Below are 22,838 nucleotides of genomic sequence, written 5' to 3' on the forward strand. Positions count from 1 at the left end.
TTGGCTGCTTAGAAATTAAGTGTTAACGAGCAGTTGGACAGGTGTACCTAATAAAGTGGCCGGTGAGTGTATATGGATACTGTATGGTTGTTGTTGTTGTTGTTGTTGTTGTTGTTGTTGTCTAGACTTGTATCTTCCTAAAGATGCTGCCTGTAAATATTATAAAGCCATTCTAGGCAAACCTCAGTCATATCTTTGCAAATGTACAGTATTTCCCACAGTTTATCTTGCAACCATAATCTCAGCTCACAAGAGACAAATATCTGCCGTCTGTCGTTCATTCACAAAAACCTTCCTCCAGTCATTTGGAACGGTCTTTAAAAGGATGTACAATTGAGAAATGTAGTATATAAAATAAACAAAGGAATAAATAAATCTTAAACTACTGGCAACTGGAGTCAATTTAATTCTGCAGAGCAATGTATCAGAAAGACTTTCAAACACTGCATATGAGAAGTAATGTCAGAGGACAGGTATGCCATACCAGGTCTCATATCCTGTAACGTCACCATGTGTGCAAAGACAGAGGCGGTTGGTGTTCATATTTAGCAGTTGGATGTGCCAATACCTGCTACCAGTGACACCTACATCACTCAAGGAGCGTCTGGGTCTCCTCTGGTGGTTGGAGCCAGTGGATGTGAGGGCCTGCTTCCCACACTGGGTGCCTGTGTTCACCATCCTCTTCTCCCTCAGACCGGCCTCCAGAGCTTTACCTTTGGACAACAGTTGAGGGCTTACAGGTTATCATGTGAAACCACCAGATTCTTGTCCTGGCTTCTTTCAACATTATGACAATAGTAGAGATGCAAAACTGATATTTCAGGGAGTTGACAGCTGTGTTTCCAGTGGTTCGTTTAGCTTTCATGTGATCCTTTTTGTATTATTTTCTCATTTCTGAGGCTGTAATGTGGCCTATGGTAGCTACGTGCAATGGATGGAATTGTCAACAGACAAAACAGAGGCGAATTCAGGCTCTTACTGTTTGCCACTGGTAGAGAGGTCTCTACGTCCGTATTGGTAAGCCACGTCGATTCTGTTTCTCTGGTCCAGCTCTCATGGTACCTCGGCTCGATGATCGCGTCAGCCCGACTCCCTCCACAACCCATCGGGTAAATCATCCACGGCAGGTGCAGCTGACACGGGCTAAACACGGCTCGGTTTGTCTCGTAACAGCCGCAGCATTCTCCCGGGATCTCTACTGCAGCTCCATCCGTGTTTCCGTCTCCATCATCATTCGGAGCGGCTGCTGGTTGATGCTGCTGCCCTCCACAGACAGCAGCTGATCACACACACACACCGGAGTTATCTGCGTCATCCCAACTGCATCCAGTCTGACCGCTGATAGGCTGTGAGGGGTATCAACTCCAGCTCGTGTCACCATCATCATCATGCAAATATGCACTTACACCGCCCAAAATCACTCATCTAACACTTTAGTTTGGGTCCCTTTATTTCGCATTTTAAGCACTAGGTTGCAATACAAACATTTAATAGGCCTTGAGATTAGAACATTTACCTTTTGGATTATTAATGTAGGCTACACTGGCTTTTTAGTAATACTTTTTCAATAATTAATTAATTCATACTGTTTACAATAACAATGAAAAAACATAACGTGTTTTTTTTTTTTTTAACTTGCCAGGTTGTGAAAAATCCCTTTGGCAGGTCCAGGCTATTCAGCCATCTCTTTGATGACAATTCAGTTATATATGATGGTTAAATCCATTTATGAAGGGTCAAGAGTTTTCCCCTTTCTAATAAGATACCGTATTCTGTTATAACATGTTTTAAAGTCATTCAAAATTATGGTTCATTTATTTAGCACTTATCAAAATAAAACAAAATTGTTTGTCTGCTGTAATCATGGTGTTAACACAAAAGAAGATAGATTTGGAAAGTTTGAGTTTCAGCAAATAATGAAGAGGTTTTCCTGGTCAATAAAGAGGAGGGAAAAGAAAGTGTAGAGGAGGATAAACTCCAGCTATGAGGATTATTCATCATTTGGTAATCCCAAAGTTTTTCTTATTAAGGATTTGATCCATAATGTATTAACCATTACTATAGCCATTAGTTACAATGTCTAACCCCATTTTAAAGGAAGCTTTATTAGAAAGGGGGTACCAAACACACATATAAAAAATTTAAAAAAACTCTTGACCTAGGTCCATAGCCCCAAAAGGCAAACCTTAATTTCAAAATGAAATCATTTCCATGATGAAACCTTATCAATGACATCTTGCTTTTGTACTTCAAGTTCCGTGTGGACTTACTTATGTTTCCCAAATATACTTGGATGGATCAAATCTTTAGCACAACAGAGAACAAATGTTAAATCTTGAGCAAATATTTGGATCTGTTCTGGTAAACTGTTTGCCTCCGATATGTTTTCATTATAAGTCAATTTAAGACTAGGTTTTAAATGGTGCCCAGCACAATTAATGAATTCTATTGTTCTTTTGCCTCATAAGGGACTGATGGGGATTGTGAAGTTGGTTTATAACAGCCTGAGAAGATTTTATCAACCTTTTTTAGTTAAAAAGAACAGTGGGCAAAAGTCAAGTCACATAGAGTATTTATTTTTCACATTTATTTTAAATATGTGGTGTATTTTTCAGTAATACTGACAGTACAGTATTTGCACATAGACCTTTATCATTATTTTTCTTTAACTGCTTGATATGCAGAAATTATATGAGCATACAATCAGCAAACATGTTGATTCTTTATACTGTAAAATGATTTGTCTCAGTATTACAGCTTTAGTGGGGCGAAATGACGGTCCATTTGTAAACAGACATTCCTTACAGGGAGCTAAAAACACATCACTTTCAAAAACTGAACACAATAACAATAACATATTCACTGATTTAGAGGCTTTAAATAAATACTATATTTAACGTACATTTATTTTTTTCACATTTCCCCCACACGTGTACTATTGTTGTTGCTTTGAATAAAGTAGGGCAGCAAGAAAAAATAAACAATAAAAATGGAACATTTTATAGGTGGTTTGATGGGGAATGTCAAGCATTTTGATGGGTGCACACTAGGGAGCTATTCACTTTTACAGCATGGTACAAAGAGAAAGTGATAAATAACAAAGAAGATGGGCCATCTTTCAACCAATATATTTAGAACAGAAGTTCAACAGCATATTTAATATGGACCAAGGAATGTACCATGAGCATGAGAGAGGGAAAGGGGATGGGAGGAAATAAATGTTATTAAAAAACAAAAACAAAAAACCCACACACACACAGACACACACACAGGAAAAACAGGGTGGAAATAACTCAAAGCTTGGAGGTGTGAACAAGTCACATCAGAATACAACTGCACAGGGAGGCAGAAGATGATGGCGGCAATGTATCTAGACTTTGAAGTCCAGCAGGTTACAGTCGATCTTGTAATAAACATAGGGGTAGTACTCCTGCTGGCTCAAGTTCAGCCCTGGGATGTCCATAGCGGCCTGTAGGCACAAAAGAGACACAGGAAGAATTACACACACATAATTCTTTTTTTTTAATCCATATTTCAATACATTATTTCTAATACTACAGTGAGTTCTCATTAGAGTTTAGGTATACAATTGTTCTGTGTAGTTATTTTACTACACACATTACACGGTTTGTCTTAAACATCCAAGGGAGGTGGAAATAGGAGGAGTGAGGAATTGGTGTACGAAAGAAAGTGTGTATTTAAAGAAATGTATTTACAAGGCTTGTTGAACAGTACTGATGAAAGCATCTAGGAGCTTGCCGGAGCCTCTTTGTTTCTGGCCTATTAGGCAGCGGAAAGCTTCCAAAGCATGGTAAACTACACACTTTGCAATTTGTCATTGTCCAGTTCTGTTGGCTTGCTATTTTTATTCTGTTATATGATTATTATTTATTTTATTATCCTGTTTGTATTTACTTTACAGATATTCTATGTTGATTAATAGCCTGTAATAAAGAATCATAACAAAAGATAATAAATTCAGTTACAGACTGCCTCCTTAAATCTCCTCCCTCAAATGTTTTTCTTTTATGGATTGAAAAAGGCACAAGACCCAGTAACTAGATATGTTCCGATAAGAATACCAGTATTGGAAAAGTCTCTAATGCTGCCTAAAATGCTGGTATTGGTTTCAGAAAGTGCTGAAATTTTTGCACAGATCCGATAGGTAATTTAACCCCGAAGAAAATGTACATTAAAGTAGTTGATTTATGTTCTTTTTCCGTTAGGACTCGCAGTCAAAATGTATGATAAAATAAAGTTCTTTAGCGTTCCTTGCTTATGTTTTTCATGTTTCACAAAGAGTTTAACAATAATAGCAATCCCATCACATCCATACAGGGATACTAATATACAGTTTTTAAAACATAATGAAATATATGTCATTTTTAACACACTGGTATTGGATTAGCACTTGGTATCGGCAGAAACACATGTAACAGTATCAGAAAGGAAAAAAGGGTAACAGAACATCTCTAACAATAACGACTAACAACTTCTATTACTACATGGTGAATGAGCTAGATTTTCAGGCATCATAAAGGAAACTTAATCTTTCAAATTTCAGTTATGTCTGTTTAAAAAAAAAAAGCCTCCTTTTGCATGCCTAAAACATGGAATAATGCATTGCACTGATGGCAAAAAAAACAACTGAAAATCTATATTTTTTTCCACAGGGGAAACATGTGGTTTGCAAGTCAAGTCAAGTCCAGTTAAAAACAAATTATGTTTAACAGGCCAGTGGCCCCAGACACAAAGAGTGATTTAGTCCCTCGATCCTGAAGTGACAACCAGTAACTCCACCACCCGGAACAAGGGATGGTGTCATCTTTTTAAGGAACCTGTTAAAATAAAAGTCAAAGAGCTGGACCTGCCTTCCTTGAATAATTTCACTTGCTACTGTCAGAGAGCGTGCGGAGGAGACTCACATCGATGATCGCAGCACTGCTGTCCAGGTGTTTGTACAGTTCAGAGAGCACCTCTCTCAGCTTCTTCATGTTCTTCTTGTTGGGCTGGAGCAGCATGGCCTGGAAGTTCACCGGCAACCCATATCTATGAAACACAAGGAGGCCGTCAGGCTGTCTTTTGTCTTTCCATGGAGAGGACGAACGGATGGATTACCAAATTATGGAAAGAGTCGTTGACTAATGAGGTTTACTGACGGCGTTTCATGGAAGCAGCTGGATGTTCATTTGCTTACCTCAATACTGACTCGACAAACACGCGCAGGGCTTTTATGTGAATCCAAGCGATGAAGGCCTCGCTGAAATTTACTTTCAGCCATCGTACCAGAGGCCCCTGCGTGGAAAGAAACGGCATTTTAATATTTTCTAATAAAAGATAAAATATCTGTCAACTGGCTGGAATGGAGCATTTCCTTTTTGGATGTTTTTTAATTTAATTAGATGCTCCATGTAAATGACCAGTAGGCATGAGGACAGACTTGTAGTATAAATGAACATTGTTTTTTAGTCTTTCAGCCATTACATTTAAGACAAGTTGCAGGTCTGTGTATGTTCTTATTAAACCTTAAATAAAGAAATAAACACAAGCAACTGAATATCTAATTCACCAAACCATAGTGAGCTCTATTAACTTCTTCAGTCTTTACTTAGTCAGAAGTACTGTTTGTAAAGAAAACAGCAGCCGTACAAACTGTTTCTTCTTGTCAGTGGACAAACGTGTCATCTCTTCTTTGTCTGCCTTCATCTCCTCTTCATTGTACTGAAAATCACGCACTGTAAACCTAGGACACACACATAAACACACACACACACACACACACACAAACAGATACATTAACAAGCACTGAGATCCCTCTGTCGTGGTAATTGGAGAGACTGTCGAGTGCAGACAAAATTGTGTTTATTACAAGCCAGTTCCTGCGTTTACAAATTGGTAGCCTATTTTAACAATGATGCTAAAAATAAATAGCATTAATGCTATTTGTATGTGTGGTTCATTTTCCAAAAAACCTCATTCAGGGAAAATTATCCGCAAATAAAAAAAATGTCAAATGGCTAAAACTGAAACACAGCTCAAGAGGAACTCTTAAAAATATAAATGAATTTACTTGTTTTCCCTGGCCTTGTGCTTGAAGTCATCTATAGCCTTTCTGAAGAGAGTGACACTGAACAGGCCACTGTCGTGGTCTTCAAACAGCAGTCTGGAGGAGACGAGATGACACATCAACACAAGAGCTGAATACATTTCAGCACGTTTTCACATCCAAAAGGACCTTCTTGTGACAAACATAAGCACAGTATTACCTTTAGACTTTACACTTTTTACACCAACCCCACTACTTGGTTCAAATTAAATATCATTGTTGATGTTATTCGGTCCATTGGTGGAGCATGTGATGCATGGAAAATGTCTGTGTGAATGGGCAATAAAGTAGTATCTTAAAATATTGCAAAAAGACATTGTTACTAATATAAAAAAAATAATTTTTGTTGATTTGGCAAAATTTGATTTCACATAATTCCCAAAACACCAAGAGGTGTAAAAGATAGGTTGGAAATCTGTGGTGGTTGACAAACTTCTATACCGCATTATATATCATCATAGTGCTCCCTTTCTACCTCAGACAATAAGTGAAGCCATTTATTATCTCTTTGTCGAGCTACTGACCATTCCTTATCTCTTTTGTGTAGCAGTTTATACTCGTGTAGAGCAGTGTCATATAAAACTGGATGGTGACACAAAGCTTACATGATAGCATTCACCATTTTGGATTCTCCGGTGGCTTCTGTTCCCTTCAGCAACACTGTCAAGATGGTTGGGAATTGGCCAATGATCCCGCTTGAAATTGGTCAGCAAAAATAAACTCAAACAACCAAATCTGTGGCAGATTTCACCCTGATTTCTTTCGAGCCATATGGTGTCACCAGCTACCTCTTCTTCTTACCAACAAGGGCATGATACCTCACTGGCTTCTTACTTCCGGCCCTAACTACTCAAACGTAAGATGTTTCCCGTTTACAGCTCACAACAGTAGATGGTGCTCCATATTTGTTCTGAAAATACAGGTTGCTAGGTTACCACACCAAAATGAGCCATGTCTGTTCTGCTCATAACCCCCTCAAATCGTCTGGCCTTGTTGGCAAAAGGTCAATTTCTTTCTGCCGGTCAACCACATTGTGTTTCTATTTTAAGTTACATTTCCAATTCTAATCAGAGTCACAGCCCAACACCTAGACCTTGCTAAAGCAACTCTAGACGACTCTAGGGTCACAAACTGAGAAAGCGAGGCAAATAGTCTGGTAGGAGACGTTTTTGAAGAAAATGATATTGTAGTACAATTCAAATGGACACTAACTACTGTCTATTAATGAAAAAAATAAAAACTATAGGGAAAATAGAACTGTTATATCTGTTAGTACAGTATGTGGCATAGGTCATGACATTCATGAAACATTCAGATACATCACAAAGCAAAACTGTGTTCTTCCTATCATTGATGCATTTGTCAAAAAAAAACGCACACTAAATAATCTTGTTAACCTTACTTTGTGGAGCGTGGCACAACCATTTCTGCAAGGGTTTCATACTCCTTCTGCCAGTCCACATAGCTTGTCCTGGAGATGGTAGAAAGGGCGAGACAACATAAATGTATTTTACATCAATACTGATATTCTCAGACAGGGGAAAAGCTGACTTTCATTATATTTTAAAATTGAATGCATCACAATTTGACCATTTCCATCCATAGCCAAAATGTATTCAGTTATGAGGGTAAAGACACCACATGGGACTGAACTGAAATTCTTTTCCCTTGGTGTCTTCTTAAACAAGTGTAAACTACCCCATGTTACTGACATTATACCTTTAAAATGTTAAATCAATAATTTTGCAAAATCTATTTCAGTTTCCGGACTGCTTTCATGTAACTGTAATCAGAAGGGAACCTCCATCATATTTACAATAGATACAATGACATTCTCAACAACCTTCTCATCACATGTTGAATATGTAGATACTTATTTAAGTGTACTTGCTTTGGGACAACCACCAGCATGGTAATCAGGTACTCAGAGTCCAGTACAAAGTCTTCTTTCTTCACTATGTCAGCCAAACTCCTGGTCAACAAGCTCCCCCTATAGGATGACACATCAAGTTCAGAGTGTCAGGCAACTTGAATCTTTTTTAGGAAGACATATAAATATGTTTATTAAGCAATTCTAACTGTGACATGTGAATTCATTTTAATGTCATTCTGTTGTATGGGAAAATAGCCAAAGATCAAATACAGATGATTAATACTGTCTAATTAAGCTAAAAAGTGCCACTGTATTTAATGCTTCTGTAGTAAAAGAAAATACAGCAAACATACAGTCATTAGTATTAGTGTAGGAGACAAATATGTTGTTTCAAGTGTTCAGATTTTGGGTGTTGTTTCTTGTTGTACATTGGGTGTCACTGTGGTATTACCTGGGGCAAGGTTATAAAGGTAAGCTCCAAATTGTTGCCAGCAGGTGTTTGGCCCGGAAAGGGCAAATGGTTTTTGACCTCTAACGCTGTAACACCGAATGCTGTGATGCTGGAGCGCTTTGGCGCCAAACCCTTTGTTCTATTGTTGTCTAATTGTTTATGGCTTTATTGCTGAAAACATGAAAGAATGTACATTTCATGCTGCACAGTTAACAAAAAAAACAGATTGTTATTCTGCAGAGCAACATCGTGTTTTTTCCCCGATTCTTCGAAACGCTACACAGCATGTAGTAGTAGTAGTAGTATTTTTACTCACGCATTCTTCCTCTCCAGGTTTTGCAGGTTTCCCTTTAGGTTGTTGTAGGCTGAAGCTCTGGCCTTCAGGTCATTGTCTATCTGAGCTGCTTGCTAGATAACATAAGAACAGGATGAACACTATAGATAACTTCAGTAAGGATGCTTTCCTGCGCAAAACAGATACAGTGGATATAAAAAGGTCTACACACCGCTGTTAAAATGCCAGGTTTTTGTGATGTTAAAAAATTAGACAAAGATAAATCATTTCAGAACTTTTTCCACTTTTAACGTGACCTGTAACGTGAACAATTCAATTGAAAAACAAACTGAAATCTTCAAGGTTGAAAAATAAAAAAATATAAACCTTACAATGACCTGTATGCGTAAGTGTGCAAACCCTCTTATAACTGGGGATGTGGCTGTGTTCAGAATGAACCAATCACGTTCAAACTCATGTTAAATAGAAGTCATAACACACCTGCCAACATTTAACAGCTGTTCCAGTAGGATTTTCCTGTCATTTTCTTAGTTGGGTCTCAGAGCAAAAGCCATGAACCCCAGAGAGCTTCCAGACCATCAGAGGGATCTCATTGTTGAAGGATATCAATCAGGAGAAGGGTACAAAATTTAATATAATAATAGTAAATTATAAATATAGTATGGTAGATTATTAAATATACCATGGAAAACAGTCATCATCAAGTCAACATCAAGTTTTCCAAAAGCATGTGGGAAAATGTGTTATTGTCTGATGAAACCAAGGTTGAAATTTTTGGCCATAATTCCAAAAGATATGTTTGGCGCTAAAACAACACTGCACATCACCATACCCACAGTGAAGCGTGGGGGTGGCAGCATCATGATTTGGGGCTGTGTTTCTTCAGCTGGAACCGGGGCCTTAGTCAGGGTGGAGGGAATTATGAACAGTTCCAAATACCAGGCAATTTTGGCACAAACCCTTCTGGCTTCCGTTAGAAAGCTGAAGATGAAGAGGAAAGTTCACCTTTCAGCATGACAATGACCCAAAGCACACATCCAAATCCCCAAAAAGCATGGCTTCACCAAAAGAAGATTAACGTTTTGGGATGACCCAGCCAGAGCCCAGACCTGAATCCAACTGAACATCTGCGGGGTGATCTTAAGAGGGCTGTGCATAGGAGATGTCCTCGCAACACAGATTTAGAGCAATTTTACAAAGAAGAGTGAGCAAATATTACCACGTCAAGATGTGCCATGCTGATAGACTCCTACCCAAAAAGACTGAGTGCTGTAAAAAAAAAAAAAAAATCAAAAGTTGCTACAACAAAGTATTAGTTTAAGGGTGTGCACACGTATGCAACCAGGCTTTTGCACATTTTTATTATTTTTTTATTTTTCTCTCTCAAAGATTTCAGTTTGTTTTTCAAATGAATTGTTCACGTTAAACGTCACATTAAAAGGTGGAAAAAGTTCTGACATGATTTATCATTGTCTCATTTTTTACATCACGTGAACCTCCCATTTTAACAGGGGTGTGTAGACTTTTTATATCCACTGTAACACATAATCTTTGATCACAAGAGTGGGCAAAATCCAACTATGTTTACGTGCAATTGTTTATGATGCTGTTTGGGTTACTGGCTATCTGTTCTCTGTAGTTGTTTATTCTGTTTCATAGATAGTAAAGAGGCGGCGAAAGAGGGGACGACACGCAGCAAAGGGCTGCGGGTCAGATTCAAACTGAGGCCGCTGCCAAGGAATCAGCCCACATGGGGCACACTCCCTAGATGGGGCACACTCTACTGGGTGAGCCAGAAGTCGCCCCGCAAAGTGACCTTAATGCCTCAATGATATTGAAGAGTTGGCATAATAATCAAACATTACGTCTATAAGTGAGCTGATTTTACCTTGGAGATGATCTCAGAGATATTTTTCAGCGACTGTTTGATTGGATACTTTGCCATGTCCCACTGGAATCTGGTAATATAGGTGACCAGGTCAACTGTAAAGAAAATGTAAAAAAATCACACTGGTTGTTCCTTTCTACCACCACCAAGAGAGTGAATATCCGTCACCATTCTGATGATTAAGTTAACAGCCATTACCTCCATTAGCGAGTAGGTTCTCCTGCACTTTGTCTCGGCTGTCCTCCAGGACATCTGCCATATACTGAGCAACCTTCTTCACCACACTGAAACAAAACACAGGGTGAGGAGAAGGGTTGGAGACCACAACATGGGTTCCCAAATAAACACAAGAGAAGCAACAGATAACAACAAGAGGCAGAACTGTACTAAAATGAGACATTGGTTTATCTAAAAGCTGTCTCCTACTGCTCAGAAGATACAGACGGCATTTTCAAACTCTTTCAGTTAAGAAAATAAAAACAGAAGTTTACCTTTCCACAAAAGTGTCAAGTTTAGCCAGTTCATCTGACAGACCCACTAAGACATCTAGTGTTCCAACCTGTTAGAGACAAACACATAAACATATTAAGAAAACCCCCTGCTAGACTACTTGTGGAAGGCTTTAGTTGTGGGGAATACTCATGACTGCTGTGTTGGACCTTGAGATCAGGGATGTTGAACTTGTTGTTTTCCGACAGGTTGTTGGTGCGCGTGGTGGCCACCATCAGCTTGTCCCAGGTCTGCTGGCACGTCTTCTCCCCCGGAGCAGAAATCAACCAGAATTCTGTCATGGCTGCTGGTAAGAGGTTTGTCGACTTTGCCTTTGATGCAGGGAAGTTACTGAGGGTGAATAAAAAGAAGGAGTATTGACATAACTCTGTTGTGACCTGTTCCAGGACTGCTGTTCTGTCGCTGACACTAATTGTTTAATTTGGGCCAAAACCAGTCACTTTTATTAGGTTATTTTGTCAATAGACAGTTTCTCCGCTGACTTTCCACAGATATCACAACACAATAATGTTATCTAAGATAACATGGTTTGTAAATGACAATAAAATGACATATGGTGTGATAAAGGACTTCCATGTATCACACAGAAGCACTACCTAGACAACTCAACATAATGGGAACATTATATAGCTCGTCAGCGAAGAGAGCCCAGAAACCTTTGGAGGCCACAGAACTGTGACAAGGTCCAAGTTTGCATTTGGAGATGTATTGCAGTTCTTTTAAATTAACGCCAAATGTAGCATTTCACACATATAGGCTACACATCTTCAGTTGTAAAATTCTTCATATGTAGGCCTATGCTCACCCAAGTGCTGTGCTTAAATACAATTTTGAAGTAAGCCTACTTGTACAGTTTTATGCTACGGAATATATACTTCTACTCAACTACATTTCCAAGACAAATATTGCAGTTTTTACTTCACTATACCTTTCTGACATGTGTTGCTAGTTACTTTGGATGTTGAGATTTGAAGCAAAACACATGCTTACCATATAGGCAAATAAAAGTGATGCCTTTTTACACATTAAAATACCCAACTGTATTTGAAATAGTTAAATAATCAGCTTCTCCTCAAACCACCACAATATTCAAATGTTACTTACATGATAATGCATCATTGATAATCCAATAATACACAAGGATATCATTCTGCATGAGTACTTTCAATACATTCGCGTTCATTTTGCCGATGCTATTTTGAAACCTTTACTGAAATTATATATTTGAATACTTGACTTTTATTTATAACTGAGTATTTTCACATGCAATTGCTACCTTTGCTAAAGTTGGTAAAGAGTACTTTTCCACAACTGACGTGTAAAGATTCCTCCATGAATCAGAGGTCATAACATAACGCGCTTTGTTCCTGTTTTCTACTTTGCATTGGATTCATCAACTTCCTCAAATCTCCCCTAATTGTGATACGAACACTGCACACGCTGGTTACTGCATCAGTGAACCACAGCAGAGACAGCCAGCTGTCCATGTCTGCTGATTGACGGTCATATGATCGGCGTCTGTGCTGCAGAGGACACGTTAAATACTTATCCTCCTCTTAATTTAACACTATGGACAATACAAGGCTAATTACTGCTGGTGTTTAAGTTTCATTTGGTAATCATTCTCACTTAAAATCACCAATTGTATTAGCAAAACATACATGGTTGCTACATGGTTAAATTCAGTGTTAGCTCGCTGCTGACACGAGCTTGTTTTCATCGCAATCTCACCCTGTCACGATGTCAATTCTTGATGTATTTCCGTACTTACCGGCGTGTTTAATGGCTTCAGTATTTGGTCCACACGGTGAAACTCAGTTAAACAGTCGCAGCTTCCCATACATAGAGCAGATAATAACAGCTTTTCGACTCAAAGGTGCTTCAACACAGCATCTCATAGTCAGCTGATCAGGGGCAGTTGTTGTGCGACTGCGCAAAGCTGCTACGCATAACACCGCCTTCACGTGACGAGTCCTCGTGAGGTTCAGAGTCAGAAAAGTCAGAAATAGTCATGTATAAATATATAAATGTGTCAGTATAGTTAAATGAATAAATAAAAAATGTCAATCCTTAAAAATTATTTTCACTTATTTCAGGGGACTTGCACATATTTATTTAGATCAAGGGACTGTTTTCACATTTATTTATTTAAGGGGACTTTTATTACATAAGTCCAAACTAATTTGTATTTCCCTCTCTATTTCATCTCCCATAGTCAAATGAAAGAAGCAGAGAAACGCAAATTCGCCTCCGGAACAACCATACACAGTTTCTTCCTACAAGCTGTCACTGTCCCTAAGGAAAGCTACTTTTTTAAGCAGTTAAGAAAATAGATTGTAGCCTTCTTAAGCTCCCCTTTTTTTCTTTTACCATGCAACAAACCTTGCATTTTTGAATAATGTTGTCTTTAACTGTTTAACTGATCTTATTCTTAGTTTCTTTGTTTGGCTAACAGTTAATTCAGTTAAGTCAACGTCCCTATCTGAAAAATAATAGTTACTAATAGTAAGTACCTACTTTTTGGATGATGACCAAAAGATGTATTTGGCATTTATTTACTGGGATTTGTATTTTTGATACTTATGAGCTGTCTGTCACATAGAGCTACCAATACTACGACAACAGCTCATACGTCTGCCAGCCACACCAACACACGTTTCACTCAAGGTGAGCTGTCTTACTGAACTCTTCATCATTTGGAGGGAAAACATGTTTAATTTGTTTGTATGCCAGGAGTGTTGAGAATTTATTTGCAGTTGCAGATGGATGAAGGTGTTTGATTATATCCTTAACTTCTGCTGCTACACACTAACAACTTCTGGGTTATTTCTTCAACCCAGTTTCTGGGTTGTTGGTGTTGGGTTAAAATGATGGGTTAGTTTTTTTCAGCGAGTAACCATTTTCTGGGTCATAGCGCTAATAGTTTGACCAAATTCCTGGGTTGTTTGGGTTTCTGGTTTATTTTTCGAAGAGTAACATGTTCTGGGTTACAGGGTTGGCTTTCTCCCTTTCTCTCTCTCTCTCTCTCTCTCTGATGTATTGTTGGAGGGGTGTATTTTATGGAGTTATCATATTATCCTGCCAACATAGTTTAGAATGTGAACAATTGTGTGTTGTGTACATGATGTTAACAGTATCACCATTTGTAGGAGACATAAAGTAACACACCCTCTAAACATGGATTAACTAAGAAATAGAAGAAATAAGTTCATATTTTACTTCCTTGTCCCTGTAACATACACAACAGTCTGCCAGAAATTCAGAAGAAAAGGAAGAAGAAACACCTCCTTCCTTCTCTACCCCCTTAGAAGAAAAAGACCACCCCTATTTTTTCTTTCTTTGTTCTTGTTACAGTGTGACCAATATGGGAAAAAAAGGAAAATAAAGAGGTCCAAGTGTGTGTTTGTATTACATAGATTTTATTTTAATTTAATTCAATAAAAATCTAAAAGTGCTTAAAGTGTAATATAATGTAAAACAAAGTTTAATTTTCTCAAATAATGCATACTGGCATAGGTTATAGGTTATTATTTCAGCCAAGTCCTGGGTTAAAAAAGGGAACAACATGGTGACCTAATGGTTAGCACTGTGGCCTCAGAGCAAGGAGGTTCTGGGTTTGAATCAGGACAGGGATTATGTTATCTCCACCAAAAACTTGGGTCAGGTATTTAACCCAGAAGTTGGGTTATATTAACAACAATGTTTGGTTATTTTAACCCAACATTTGGGTCAAGTATTTCACCAAGAAGTTGGGTCAAAAAGAATAACCCAACTTTCTGGGTTGAAATTGGTTATTTATTATAATGGGTTATTTTTGACCCAGGAGTTTTTAGTGTGTAATTGAGTTTCCTTCTTGATGTCAGTCAAGGAAATTAGCTGAATTTAGCAGAACTGAAGCACAAAATCTTATTTTACTCCTATCCTCATGGACCTTTGAAACATAATATACTTTATTGGCTTGCTTTTATGCCCACCTTGTTTTTTTTATTTAATGTCATTTGTCTATGAGTTATAACAAACTTTTTGGTTCTATTCCTATACCTCAGGGCAAGTAGCGTGATTGTAGGCTACTGCATGGATCCATATTTATAATCCAGTCACTTGGTCTCTGAACCGGAAGGTCAGTCACCTAAACGTCTTAAAATGTCAGCTAAGACTAAAAGAGTGCTTTCATAGAGAACTGGGCCACTTTGTTTTGTATACAGTGTCCCTCGGACACACAAAGATAAATAAACGCTACAGAACAGCCAGACAGACACACAGAAGAAGCCATGCAGCCTGTTGCGCCAATGTCACAGAAGTACAAATCTCTAAGGGTGGCTGCAGGCTGCGTTTTGTACTGAACTCCTGACCGGCATGCTTAATGAGATACATCTCTCAAAATAAATAGCACAGACTATTCAATTATCACAGTTGGCAATGTGGCTTAAAGACTAATCAACAAAACATTCAATAAACTCTTGAATCTTAATAACCTCCATAGATCAGATTGTGTGAGACATTAGCAGTAACACTTTGAATGTCAAAATATAGACAGACAGAGGCATATTATGTGACATAAAACAAGGCTATATTTTAGCAGTTCTTTGGTGAGATGTTTTGAAACCAGTAGGGGAGAAGTGAGAAGAATCCTCAATATAATACAAATATCCTGAAGACATCCATGTCATCTAGGCCTATTCTGCCAAACAAGTACCTCTACTTTAATACTTTAAGTACATTTTTGCTGTTAGTGTTTTGTGCTGTCACTGGAAATCTTGAATAAAGCAGTTTTACTTTACTTAAAAAGGATAAATGAGTAGGCTACTTCTTCCAGTGACCCTGTAAGAAAAGTGCACCAATGGTGGCTTTTTTAAGAAAACACTGTTTAACATTTTGTTTATCATTATTCTAAAATATAGGTTTTTTATAGCCGTGAGAATTACTGGTCTTGGGTCCATCTCCTATACATAATTGATAGCAGCTGGAATTGTTCAACAACAAGTGTATCTGAAGTGTCTCGTGAAAAAAGAGCAGCTGAGGACTTAGAACTTAGGCTGGTTGACTCAATCCATCTACGGGAAGTTTATGGTTATGTAACCTGAATAAACATCATCACAGACATTCGGAAATACATATTTGGTGTGTTTTCAAAAATGCCGAAACCTTATTGGTGGAGCTGAACGTTAGGCCCCGTCCACTGCCGTTAATTACCTTTTCCACTTCCTCTGCTCGTCTTCAGTAGTCCTCCGCCCATCAACCGATAGAGAACACGCTACTCAACCGACGCTCGTCCATCTACACATATGGCAAAAACCGCTCTCTTTCTTTCTTATATCGTTGTGCCCACTACTCTTTAAAAATTCCGCCGAAAAAGAAAAGACGAGTTTCCAAAACCTTCTGGCCGTTATCTCACGTGAGTAAAGCGAATTTCTTGTGTTGAGTTCCATGGATTTAAGCAGGCGGACGTAACATGGCGGGCTGGTCTTTCTGCCTTCTAGCCACACATGACAGACCGATTCATTGAATTTAGTGTAGTTGAAATGCCTTAATGTTAAATTGAATGGTCTTAGTCAATAATGAAGTTATCCTAGCACCTCAATTTAGTGTTTACTCTTGTATTTTGCCAGTGTTTGGGGGATTATTAACAAAACGCAGTGCTAACGTAAGCTTCTTCCTACGACGAGCAGTCAACAGCCAGCTCAACACTAGCAACGCTCCCGTTGCCGAGAATATCTCAGTAGCTAGCGCTTTTCCTCGCGATGATCTTAAATACTGCTGCACTTTTACGTGTTTAATGTATATGTTAATGAGACATGTTTAAAATGTCATGTTTTTATGGCTCATTCCAATAATGTGTCATTTTTTCGACTTCTGACACTATTTGCATACACACTCGCAGGTTTTATTTATAGACAATCGTCACATAATGTGAATTAAACGTGATTTTAAGCAGTCGGTTAGTCAGGCATGATATAATGGATGTTTTATTAGTTTAAAATAAACAACGCCACTTATCGATTGTGTCGGTGAAATGTTGACCACAGTGACAACAAATGTCAACCCATGATAGCGGAAATGACCGACTAGCCTAGCCATAGACACTGCATTCCATGTGATTTAACTTGTGATAAACGCATGGTGCATGTCTTTCTCTTACAGTGTGTTTCCTACGTTCAAATCAAATGTTGTGTGTTTGTCCATCAGGGCTCCCCTGTCTCTGCACAGGTGTATGAGCGCTACCCAGGGGGCCTAGGGGCGGCTCTTTACCGGGAGCACTTTGACTTCAACGCTGAGCCACCTTGGGATCCTAGCTGATAGCGGGACAGGTCCATCTCCTGACTTGTCCATGTGAGTGACTCACTGTGTCTTGTACACACCAAAGAGGCATGCTGGCTTACACGCACATACCTGTAGCAAAGTCCAGGGGCATTGTATTCTGGGTGGAATTTGGCATACAAACCTTAGTGCGAGTAAACACGTTTGTGTTGGTTTTGAAGTGAATTTTTAGGAAGAGTATATATTTTTATAAAATTGCAATGAATGGGATAATGTGTGTCCAAAGGGACTACAGTGATATAGGTGTAGCTGCTGATTTTACGTGCGGAAATGCATCTAGGTAGAAGTTAATCATCCTCTATGTATGCTTGTGTATTGTACCTGGTTAAGTTGCTGTAAAAGTTTTTATTGTGGTGATATTAATAGTCATGTTTTTTTTCTCCCTCCTTTTCTAGTTTGTTGCATACCGGCAGGACCCCATTGGCTCAGTCGTGACCCCTTGATTTGCTTATCTGTTCTTTATGATTGTCGGCTTAGCGTAATACGGTTGAGATGAAAGGACTTGCTGACAAACCCGGCTACATCATTGAACTCCTCGAGGGAGGAGCGACCCTTGAAGATGTTATTGACGGACGAATCTGCGAGCAGGCTCTGGTCAGTTCACCATGAAGTTTTTTTTTTATGGCTCCAGGTTGCAGTGGAAGTCCTTTTAAAAAAAAAAAAGAAGAAAAAAAAGAAGCTTAATATAGCTTTTATGACACTGTCATTAACACTTTGCAGGTATGACCAGTTGCTTTTGTACTCAATTTATGACTTCATCTCCTTGTGTTCCCAGGTGGAGAAGAGTGCGTTTGTGGTGGGGGACCTCGGTGCCCTGATGCGGCAGCATGTTTGCTGGCAGAGCGTAGTGCCACAGCTTCAGCCTTACTACCCAGTCAAGTGCAACAGCAGCCCTGTTGTCATTGAGGTGCTGGCATCTTTGGGCCTGGGCTTCATCTGTGCTAACAAGGTAAGCTTTAAACTTCACAGAGTCAAATTTAGGTAGCTTATTTGCACATTGCTTCACCCTTTCTGTGAAAGCTATTGGCATTTTGGGGCAATTTCATTTCAAGCACTCTATTGATTACATGTCAGCTGACGACTGTAATCCTTTCAACTTATGCAACGCACTTAGTACTGTTTTGATGGGGCTTGTAGACTTTGGTGCGTTAATTTCTCTAAAGAGTGTGTCCACTTTCCCACAGACTGAAGTGAGCCTGGTGCTGGAGCACGGCGTGTCTCCAGAAAACATAATTCTGTCAGGTGTTTGCAAGCAGCTGGCACACATCAAGCACGCTGCCAAGAACAACATCCAGCATCTTGTGTGCGAAAATGAGGCAGAGTTGTCCAAGATTTCACGCATGCACCCCAGTGCAAAGTAAGTGATCAAAGTAGCGAGCCAAAAAAAAAGAAAGATGCTGAAGGTGTCAAAAACGTCTTATTTTGCTTAGATGGATGTTGTTTCATGTTTTGATCTCTGGCTGATGTTTCTTTATTTTGGTCTCTCCTAGGTTGCTGCTGCAGTTGACCACCAAGGCCCACGCGGCTGAGACCAGCATGGCCTTCGGCTTCTCTCTGAAGAGTTGCCGGCATCTGCTGGAAGCGGCCAAGGAGCTTGGAGTCCAGGTGGTTGGGGTGACCTTCCATATCCCCAGCTCCTGCCAAGACCTGCAACAGGCCTACACCCATGCACTGTCAGATGCCCGCTGTGTGTTTGACATGGGGGTGTGTACTGTCTGGAAAATATTCTCCACTCCATTCTCCTACTCTACCTCTGAACCACAGCCCCCCCCCCCCATAAATATGAAATTATTAATTTAGTAGCTATGGGTTAACTCAAGACTTTATCAGTATTCTAAATGCCTTTTTTAATCCCTTGTTCTTTCTACGGTTTGCTGTTTCCTTTCAGTTGGATCTGGGCTTCAACATGAACATCTTGGACATTGGTGGTGGATTTACTGGCTCAGAGTTTCAGCTCAAACAGGTAAGTGCTAAACGGCTGTATAAGTTCAACTCTGGATGTTTTGCAGTCTATTTGTAGCTTAAACATTGCATCACTTACCTCTCACTAACACCGTGCATAAAATGTATTTCGGCTTTTAAAGCCTACAACTAAAGTTTTGCATGTTTGTTTTTATGTGGAAATGTCCTCTGAATGCACATTTGCTTTAACTTTGTGTGTGCAGGTTGAGTCTGCAGTCAGGCCGCTGCTGGATGCTTACTTCCCCCCACTGTCCGGTGTGCAAGTGTTGGCGCAGCCAGGTAGCTTCTACGTGGCCTCGGCTTTCAGCCTGGCTGTCAACGTCATCGGCAAAAAGATGGTTGCCCGCCACTGGGACAGCATCACTCATGGTAAGTTACTTAATTCTCTGAGGTTGTCTTTTCCTCTGCAATCCAGTTAAATCTGACTGGAATACACTTGTCTTTGCACTCTGACTGTGAATATATGCCCATAATGATCGTTTTAGAGAAGAAAAAATAGCTGGTGTTCTCATATTTTCTTTGTCAAGATTTTCACACACATAGGTATAGCATATACCTGACAAGACCATCAGAGGTCAAGTCCTCGGTTTGTAGATAATACACTGTTCTGTATTTCTGACATGGCCAACCACTGTATTTACACAGGTGTGAACAATGAAGATACCGAGTTCCTATACTACATGAATGAGGGTGTTTATGGCCCATTCAGCTGCAAGCTGCTGGGAAACTCCATCGCTGCCCCGTCAGTGCGCAAGGTTAGTAGGCCTCTGAATGAAGAATCTGATAGCAGCTTTAGCTGAATAGGGAAAAGGGTCATGCATTATCACTGTTTTTAAGAAAGAAGGATCATAATTGTTTGTAAATTGTATTGACCGGTATAAAGACCCTACATTAGTTCTGGGGATTTCATACAAAGCTGAGGTATTTAAACATACAGTGTTCTCTCGAAGTGTGACATTAATCAAAAAGATTGAAAGCGACCCACAAACAGCTGTTTGATACCCAGCTGTACCCCCCCTCCCCAGATCAAGACTGCCAGTGGCAATCAATGCTTTTCTGTTTACCTCACAATCATTTGCCGGTAGAAGGTCTTTTGACATACTTGTCCCTCTCCTACGCACCTGTGTTTACCTCACAATCATAAAATCACACAAACGCCGCAACATAAAACTGGAGCTGTTGTTAAATAATAACAAAGGGCAAAATAAACTGACAAAGAGGACTTGTGATGTAGAAATTGTGTTCTGGTGCTTCAGGGCAGTTTTGAGTCATTTAATATACCCCGGACCCCTGATGCTAACGAGCTAACAGTTGTAGTTGGCTATATCAGCTAGCTGATAATGGCTATCCAGTTTTAGGCTGGCTACTAGCTAATAATCAATGGCTGGGATATCAACAATAACATCTTTTGAGCTACCACAGGAATACAGTTAGCAAATGATGATGCATTAGTTATTGATATTCCTTCAGTTGCAGACTATAATCATAGTTATTGCTCTTCTTATATAATTAGGAGTATATTTTACATGTGCAGTGGAAATGTCATTACCTGTGACAGATGGCCTTGCTCAGTTAGGGTGACACTTTTCTTCTCTCCAGCATGTGCGGTGTGCTGATGGAGTGTATCCCAGCAGCCTGTGGGGCCCGTCACTGGACCAGCTGGACCAGGTGGTGGAGCGCTGCCTGTTGCCTGAGCTCAGTGTGGGAGACTGGCTTTGCTTCTCCAACATGGGAGTGTGTGGCCTGGAGGAGTTCACCTGCCTTTCCGGCTCCCCCCAACTACCCGTCTACTACACTGTCTCCACCTGTGACTGGTGAGTGCAGAGTGAGTTAGCATGTGAAGGCTCACCACTAATACAGATGTAGTAATGATAAGATGCATTTACAGAGAACAAATTCTGATTCTTTTTTGTTGTCCACAGGTACGAAATGCAGGAGGCTGGTGTGGCACTGGACAGTGCCATGAAGAATTTCTCCATGGTCCAGTACAGTGCGTAACTACCCTCTGCCCCTGTCCCCTATTATATTGCACAGATACTCCTTAGCTTCTGCTTTCACCATGTGAAAAGAGGGGTGAACGAGGTATTTGGGACAAGGGGCTAAATGTGGTCAACATTCCAGCCACCTTAGCCGTGTTCTATTATTTCTTCCAGGAATTTGACTTTTTTTTTTTTTTTTTTTTACTCAAAATGGGAAACAATTGGTTTCTAAAATTGGATCTGGAAGATAATTTTCTCATTCTCGCTCCTCCCTCTTAAATCAGTCAGCTAAAAGAACTCCAGCTCAAATGACATTATGCAACAAAATGGACGACTCTTTGGAGATGGGGCCCCCCCAAACATTTTTGGGGTGGTTTGTTTCCTAAATCAGTTTACAAAATGTACAATTGATTTAAATCATGTTCTCTATTGATTACTGTTAACAGTTGAGTAAAACCTGTCTGTTCAACACCAATACATTTTGTCTGTAGATGATTTTTGAAGTGTTTAAATGCCTATTGTAGATTCTGTACTTTGGACCCCTCACTTTGCATAGTTTAAATGAAATTATGATGATGTAACCTATTGCTTTATCGCAGCTCACATCAATGCATTTTTATTTATTGGATTCAGATATTACTGGGGCAAATTTAATGCTCCATCTTTAAGTGTGTTTTGCCCAGGTATTATGCTGTGGCCCATCTAACAGTGTTTTCCTGATAAAATATTGATGTGTTTTTTTTAACGCTACATGGATTAAGTGTGCTGTGATTGCCATTTCTGACCTCAGTGGTTTCCCTTTACTCAAAATGCATGAAGGGATTTCTGTAGGAGATTCTCTCTACGCTGACCTATAGCTTGAATACAGAGATAATGCATACACCCTAATGCACTCCTTGCCACCAATAGCGAAAGGTTAATCTGGTTTAAAATGCACAACTTTTTTGTAGGTTAAACAAGTACTGTGACATTTAGCGCAAACCTGATTTTTCAGATCTTTATATTAGGGTCCCTTTCCATGGGACTGGTCCTTGTTCACCCAGGATCTGAAAAACCAGCCAAGGAACTAGTTCTGATGAGTGCTCAAACATAAAGAATCTGTTGGTGGCAGATGTGGACTTGCATGTCTATATCTCTCCCATGAAAGACTAGTTGAAAGCTAGTTGTACACAGACATCTGAGGCTGTGCATGGCAAATAACATGCCAGACTTTTCCTCATGTCTCTAAAGTTATGAGGGACACAATGCACTCTTGTACAGTTATGTCTGATAATATTAAAGGCGACCTGACTTAACTGCAGTTTTTAAAGAATCTAGCCCTTGTGTGTTAAAATGACTAATGTATTAATTACTTACTCGTCTAAGGCACTAATGGACCATAGCCTGTTTTTGACTGTAAATTGTGCTTGTTAAAGTAATGAAAGTGATTAATTTAATACATTTCTGACTGAAATCA

The 22,838-nt window shown here is 39.4% G+C and overlaps 3 protein-coding genes across 5 annotated transcripts in view; 1 reads left to right on the top strand and 2 right to left on the bottom strand.

Moving 5' to 3' along the window:
* The window catches only part of si:ch211-215i13.3 (brain and acute leukemia cytoplasmic protein), a 3,452-nt gene extending 2,128 nt beyond the window's left edge, over positions 1 to 1,324 (bottom strand). The window contains exons 1-2 of one of the 2 annotated variants that reach the window (XM_034891613.1): positions 980 to 1,324; positions 569 to 713 (exon numbers count right to left, since the gene is read on the bottom strand). In XM_034891613.1, coding sequence (XP_034747504.1) covers positions 569 to 713; positions 980 to 1,118 — 284 coding nt within the window. In that variant the 5' untranslated portion in view covers positions 1,119 to 1,324. The remainder of the gene's footprint in view (positions 1 to 568; positions 714 to 979) is intronic. The other variant, XM_034891614.1, reaches the window with a different exon arrangement.
* Positions 1,325 to 2,698: 1,374 nt separating this feature from the next.
* atp6v1c1b (ATPase H+ transporting V1 subunit C1b) lies at positions 2,699 to 13,099 on the bottom strand. The gene is made up of 13 exons (XM_034891611.1): positions 12,895 to 13,099; positions 11,273 to 11,453; positions 11,105 to 11,172; positions 10,812 to 10,897; positions 10,614 to 10,708; positions 8,747 to 8,838; positions 7,998 to 8,096; positions 7,509 to 7,577; positions 6,071 to 6,163; positions 5,650 to 5,743; positions 5,198 to 5,295; positions 4,926 to 5,049; positions 2,699 to 3,469 (listed from the first exon to the last, which is right to left on the bottom strand). The coding sequence occupies exons 2-13, from the start codon at positions 11,402 to 11,404 to the stop codon at positions 3,371 to 3,373; spliced, it is 1,149 nt and encodes a 382-aa protein (XP_034747502.1). The 5' UTR covers positions 11,405 to 11,453; positions 12,895 to 13,099; the 3' UTR covers positions 2,699 to 3,370.
* Positions 13,100 to 16,285: 3,186 nt separating this feature from the next.
* Positions 16,286 to 22,838, top strand: azin1b (antizyme inhibitor 1b). Of its 2 annotated transcripts, XM_034892079.1 has the most exons (11): positions 16,286 to 16,518; positions 17,310 to 17,453; positions 17,837 to 18,035; positions 18,217 to 18,390; positions 18,626 to 18,798; positions 18,932 to 19,145; positions 19,330 to 19,404; positions 19,607 to 19,772; positions 20,049 to 20,158; positions 21,003 to 21,217; positions 21,326 to 22,838. In XM_034892079.1, the coding sequence occupies exons 3-11, from the start codon at positions 17,934 to 17,936 to the stop codon at positions 21,399 to 21,401; spliced, it is 1,305 nt and encodes a 434-aa protein (XP_034747970.1). In that variant the 5' UTR covers positions 16,286 to 16,518; positions 17,310 to 17,453; positions 17,837 to 17,933; the 3' UTR covers positions 21,402 to 22,838. The 2 variants fall into 2 exon arrangements, with proteins under 2 accessions (XP_034747970.1, XP_034747971.1); XM_034892080.1 differs by lacking the exons at positions 16,286 to 16,518; positions 17,310 to 17,453 and adding an exon at positions 17,464 to 17,571.

Source organism: Etheostoma cragini, chromosome 14 (assembly GCF_013103735.1).
Source record: "Etheostoma cragini isolate CJK2018 chromosome 14, CSU_Ecrag_1.0, whole genome shotgun sequence".
Classification (NCBI taxonomy): domain Eukaryota; kingdom Metazoa; phylum Chordata; class Actinopteri; order Perciformes; family Percidae; genus Etheostoma; species Etheostoma cragini.